This window comes from Phalacrocorax carbo (genome assembly GCF_963921805.1).
Source record: "Phalacrocorax carbo chromosome 31 unlocalized genomic scaffold, bPhaCar2.1 SUPER_31_unloc_1, whole genome shotgun sequence".
Classification (NCBI taxonomy): Eukaryota; Metazoa; Chordata; class Aves; order Suliformes; family Phalacrocoracidae; genus Phalacrocorax; species Phalacrocorax carbo.
The window spans coordinates 289048-295047 of record NW_026990239.1 but is presented as its reverse complement, the minus strand read 5'-3'; the positions used below and the strand labels follow the sequence as shown (position 1 = coordinate 295047).

Below are 6000 nucleotides of genomic sequence, written 5' to 3'. Positions count from 1 at the left end.
GTATTTTTCAAATTATGAAGAAACCGATGCCCCACGATCCTTTGCCAATAGGACCAAATTTGGTCCTGAATCCGCCCACTTCCTCTGAAGAAAAGATGGCCCCCGTAATCGTCAGAATCCCTTCCTCAGGCTCTCCTTTGAAAACAACTAATGACGCTGTGACTGAATTCTCTTTATCCAGAGATCTAGAGTTGTCAGAATCCAGGGACCCCTTATGGGATCTAATGCAAGCCTCTTATCATGCCCTTAATGAAAGCAAACCAAATTTAACTGAAGAATGCTGGTTATGTTATAATATTAGACCACCATATTTAGAGGCAGTTGGAAAACCAGGTATGATTCAATGGTCTAATGGTTCAAACCCACGAGAATGTCCATGGGATGACCAGAGGAATCATACGCAAGGAATTACTATTCAATTAGTAACAGGTCAGGGAAGATGTATAGGCACAGTGCCCGAAAAGTATCAGCCTTTGTGCAGCCGAACAGTCACTAACACCAATATAAAGAAACACAAAGATAAAAAGGACAAATGGGCTATCCCGACACCAGGAGCTAAATGGGTTTGTTCAGACATCGGAATAACGCCTTGCCTATCCTTAAACGTGTTTAATGAATCTCAGTTTTGCATACAGGTGATTATTGTTCCTCGCCTAATCTATCACACCTCTGAGGAGGTGCTGCGCCACTTTGAAGGAAACCTGAATAGACAAAAACGAGAGCCAATTACGGCGATAACCCTAGCTACACTGCTGATAGCAGGTGGAGTTGGAGCAGGTACAGGCATAGCCTCCCTGGTGAAAGGTCAGGAGTTACAAAGTTTGCAGGTGGCTGTAGATGAGGATTTAATAAAAATAGAGCAATCTATTCAAAATTTAGCCACTTCAGTAAAATCTTTATCAGAAGTGGTGCTGCAAAATAGGAGAGGATTAGACCTATTGTTCTTAAAGGAAGGAGGGTTATGCATAGCTCTCAATGAAGAATGTTGTTCGTTTGCTGACCATACGGGAGTAGTCCAAGACACCATGTCTGAACTCCGGAAAAGGTTAGATCAACGTAAAAAAGATCGTGAAGCAAGCAAGTCATGGTATGAAAGCTGGTTTAATGCTTCACCTTGGCTAACCACTTTGTTGTCTGCTTTAGCAGGACCGCTTATTATGTTGATTCTGGGACTTATATTTGGACCTTGTATATTACGCTGTATTTTACATTTTATTAAAGAACGGTTTGACCCAGCTAAATTGCTTATTTTGACTATGAAGTCTGAGGCAAAATATAAGAGTGTATCTATTAATGAAGATGACGATTGTTGTGAATGCGTTATGCCACATAAGAACTATGATTGTAATTGTGAGATATTACCTTGTGAGTGTTATGATAAATGTCGGGATTGTGGAAGAAGATTTGCCTGCAGTGCCGAAAATGAAAGTAGTGTCTAATAAACAATAATAGGATAAAAAGAAAAAGGGGGGATTGTGAGAAACTGAACTAAGGTATTGTTTATTAAGACTTATGTTAAGCTCAATGTAAAGCATGCGAAGAATACCTCCCAGGCGTGCTTATGCAAGATAACCATCAGATGTCCAAACTTACCGACAGAGATAGGACAAGCAACCCCATTTCACCAGGAAGCAGGAAACGACCCCCTAACAACAACTGAAGCATGCGAAGAGCACCTCCACTATCTCATTGAACATGGAAGTAAAGATGTATAAAGAGAGACTGTTTGAACTGCTCAGTGCGGCAGTTGGCGGAGCGCAGACTCCCCTGCCGTCCAGCGCTGTATTTGCTCATATTCTACTTGCTACAATTAATAAAATTCTAATTGGATTCTGATCCATTGTGGTCTCAATTTATGACACCCAGCACCCTGATACCCTGCACCCGGAACCCCCTGCACCCTGATACCCCGCACCTGCACCCATACCCCCCCCCCCCAGCACCCTGACCCCTTCCCCTGCCCCCAGACCCCCTCCCCAGCACCCTGACCCTTTCCCCTGCCCCCAGACCCCCTCCTTGCCCACAGGCTCCCTCCTGGGCACCCAGACCCCCTACCCTGCCCCCAGACCCCCTCCCCAGACCCCCTCCCCAGCACCTCGACCCCCTACCCTGCCCCCAGACCCCCTCCCCAGCCCCCCTCCTCTGCCCCCAGACCCCCTCCCCAGCCCCAAACCCCCTTCCCCAGCCCTCCCCCTCCCCATACCCCCCCCCACCCCACACCCATAACACCCCCCCACGACCCCCCCCCAGACATCGACGAGTGCTCGCAGGCCCCCCTGTGCCTGCCCGGCCGCTGCCTGAACACCCCCGGCTCCTTCCGCTGCCTGTGCCCCCCCGGGCACGCGCCGGCGCTGCCCCCCCCCCGCTGCCTGCCCGCGCCCCCCCGCGCCTGAGGACCCCCGCCTCTATTTATTGTCTCTGTATATATATATATATATATATATATAGGATCCGGGGGGGGGGAGGGGGCGGGGGGGCATCCTGCCCCCCTCCCGGACCACTGCGGGGGCACCCATGGGTGCTCAGTGGCACCCAGCTGTGTGTCGCGCCCCCCCCCCCCGCCCCGCCACCCCACTGGGGTGCCGTGGTAATGCATCCCCCCCACCCCCGGGGGGGCGGCGTGGTTTGGGGACACACCCCCCCCCCCACCTACTTTTACAGAATAAAGGTTTTCTATAAAATCAGGGTGCCTGGGCGGGGGGTGTCTTTAGCCCCTCCCCTCCATTTTTGGGGGTATTTGGGTGCCCCCAGGACCGCCCCCCCCCCCAAAGGGTGTTGGACCCAGTGGGGTTGTCTCATGCGGCACTGGTGCCCCCCGTCGGGACTAGGACCCCCCCTCCTTGGGATTAGGACCCCCCCCTTAGGATTTAGACCCCCTCCAATGGGACTGGGACCCCGCCCCAGCCCTGGGACCCCCCCCCATGGGCTTGGGACCCCCCTCAACACTGGGACCCCCCCATGGGATTAGGGACCCCCCTGATGGGTTTACGACCCCCCCTGGCACTGGGGACCCCCCCTTTAAGATGGGGACCCCCCCCATGGCCTTCGGACCCCCCCATGGGATTGGGACCCCCCTTGGCACTAGGATGCCCCCCATGGCCTTGAGACCCCCCCCATGGGTTTAGGGACACCCCCCCCAGCACTGAGACACCCCATCATAGAATTGGGCCCCCCACCTCAGTCTGGCCCCCCCCAAATACCACCCCACGCCCCTCCCACCCCCCCAAAAATGGGTGGTCGCCATCGGAAACCGGACCCCTGGGTCCTTCCCTCCCCCCCCCCCCCAAAGAAAAGCCAACCATTGGGTGACGCCAACGTGCTTTGGGCGCCCTTTTAATGCCCCCCCAGCCCCACCCCATGGTGCCCCCCGGTGCCCCCCAGTGTCGCGTGGGGCCTCGTGGGGCCTCGCGGTGCCCCCCAGTGCCCCCCCAGTGCCCCCCAGTGTCTCGTGGGGCCTCGCGGTGCCCCCCAGTGCCCCCCAGTGCCCCCCCAGTGTCCCCCAGTGTCTCGTGGGGCCTCGCGGTCTCCCCCAGTGCCCCCCTGTGCCCCCCAGTGTCTTGTGGGGCCTTGCGGTGCCCCCCAGTGTCCCCCCAGTGCCCCCCAGTGTCTTGCAGGCCTTCGTGGGGCCTCATGGCGTCCCCCAGTGACCCCCAGTGTCTTGCGAGCCCTCGTTGGGCCTCACGGTGTCCCCCAGTGCCCCCCAGTGTCCCCCAGTGCCTCGCGGTGCCCCCCCCCACCCCATCAGTGGGGGGGGCGGGGGGGTACCTTCGGTCCTACCCGTTGACCGCCCCCCGGCCCCGAACCGCTTTCAGCCCGTCCCTCGCCCCCTCCAACAACGCGGCGCCTTCTCCGGCGCCGGCAGCCGGCGGCGACACGCCGGCGACGCCGTGGAGCTCGGCCAACCGCCGGAAGGCTTGAGCCAACAGCAAGACGCCCACCAAGCCCAAGAGCAGGTACGCTGGCGGCGGGGTGGGGGCGGCGGGTGGCAAGGGGTCAGCCTCGACGCCCCGTCGGAAGGGTTTGTGGGGGTGGGGGTGACGGGGGCGCCCCAAAACTCCGCTCACCGGCTACGGCGATTTGGTAGAGTTGCCTCAACGGGTGACCCGGTCGCTCGGCCGGGACGAGGTCCCCCAAGCCGATGGTGCAAAGGGAGATGACGCAAAAGTAGACGGCGTCCAAGTAGGTCCAGTCGCCTTCGGCGAGGTAGAAGCCGGCGGCGGGGAGAAGCACCAGCCCCCCCAAAACCAGCCCCGCCGTCGCCAGGCAGTGGGCGCGGGCGGCCCCCCGCCGGCTGTAACCCCAACGCGCCTGGAGGTACAACCGGGGGCGGTCGACCAAAGGACCCGTCAAGCGTCCCACCGCCGCCGTCAACGTCAGCATGGTGGCGGGGACGCCCACCGCGGCGTAGGCGGCGCAGAAGGCTCTGCCCCCCGCCGAGAGGGGGGCCACCGAGCCGTACCCTGGGGGGCGGGGGGTGGGGGGGGGGTGGTTTGAAGTGGGGTGACACCTTTCAACCTGCTGGACCCCAATGCCCAGGCTAGGCTTGGGGGTTGGGGGCGTTCTGGGGTGAATGGGGGGGGATGGGGTGTAAGGGGAGGGATGGGGTGCGGGGGGGGTGCTGGGGATTTGGGGGGTTCTGGGGTGAAGGGGGATTGTGGGGGTCCTGGGGATCAGGGGGTCCTGGGGGTCCTGGGGTGCAGAAGGGGGTCCTGGGGGTCCTGGGGATCAGGGGGTCCTCGGGTTCCTGGGGTGCAGAGGGGGGTCGTGGGGATTTGGGGGTTGTGGGGTGAAGGGGGACTCGTAGGGGTCATAGGGATTTTGGGGGTCCTGGGGATCAGGGGATCCTGGGGGTCCTGGGGATTTGGGGGTCCTGCGGTGAAGGGGGACTCGTGGGGGTCGTGGGGATTTTGGGGGTTCTGGGGATCAGGGGGTCCTGGGGGTCCTGGGGATTTGAGGGGTCCTGGGGATCAGGGGGTCCATGTGGGTCCTGGGGTGCGGGGGGGGTCCTGGGGATTTGGGGGGTCCTGCGGTGAAGGGGGACTCGTGGGGGTTGTGGGGATTTTGGGGTTCTGGGGATCAGGGGGTCCATGTGGGTCCTGGGGTGCAGAGGTGGGGTCCTGGGGATTTGGGGGGTCCTGGGGGTCCTGGGGATTTGGGGGGTTCTGGGGATGAGGGGGTCCATGGGGGTCCTGGGGTGCAGAGGGGGTCCTGGGGATTTGGGGGTTCTGGGGGTCCTGGGGTCCATGGGGGTTCTGGGGATCAGGGGGTCCTGGGGTGCAGAGGGGGGTCCTGGGGTGCAGGGGGTCCTGGGGTACATGGGTGCAGGGGGTTGGTTTGGGGTGCAGAGGGGAGTCCTGGGGGGGTCCCAGACCTCCGGGGGGTCCCGGGGGGGTCCCGGGGCGGGGGGGGGGGCCCGGCCTTACCCACGGTGGTGAGGAGGGTGGTGACGAAGAGGAGGGCGGTGGCGAGGTCCCACTCAGAGGCGTTGGGGGTCCCGGGGTTTCGGGGGGTCCCGGGGCTCCCCTCCAGCGCCCGCAGCCCCAGCGCGCCCAGGAGCAGCAGCCCCGCGTAGGCGACGGCCACCAGCACCGCACCGCGCCCCATGGCCCCCCCCGCGCCCCACACCGCGGCCTCAGCCCCCCCCGCGCCCTCTGGGCGCAGCGGGACCCGCCCCGGGGGGGCGGCACCGGGAGGGGGGGTGGGCAGGGCGGCGCCCCCGCCCCCGCCGGGAAATGGGGGGCAACTGGGGTGACCAGTAACGGGGGGTAACTGGGGAAACCAGTAACGGGCGGGTAACTGGGGAGACCAGTAACGGGGGGGTAACTGGGGTGACCAGTAACGGGGGGTAACTGGGGAAACCAGTTACGGGGGGGTAACTGGGGAGACCAGTAACGGGGGCAACTGGGGTGACCAGTAACGGGGGGTAACTGGGGAGACCAGTAACGGGGGTGTGCAACTGGGGTGACCAGTAACGGGGGGTAACTGGGGTGACCAGTAACG

At 61.5% G+C, this 6000-nt stretch overlaps 1 protein-coding gene across 1 annotated transcript; it reads right to left on the bottom strand.

Moving 5' to 3' along the window:
• Positions 1-3752: 3752 nt before the first annotated feature.
• On the bottom strand, positions 3753-5617 carry LOC135310773 (potassium channel subfamily K member 6-like). The gene is made up of 3 exons (XM_064439735.1): positions 5424-5617; positions 4065-4460; positions 3753-3958 (listed from the first exon to the last, which is right to left on the bottom strand). The coding sequence occupies exons 1-3, from the start codon at positions 5602-5604 to the stop codon at positions 3774-3776; spliced, it is 762 nt and encodes a 253-aa protein (XP_064295805.1). The 5' UTR covers positions 5605-5617; the 3' UTR covers positions 3753-3773.
• Between the last annotated feature and the right edge of the window lie 383 nt (positions 5618-6000).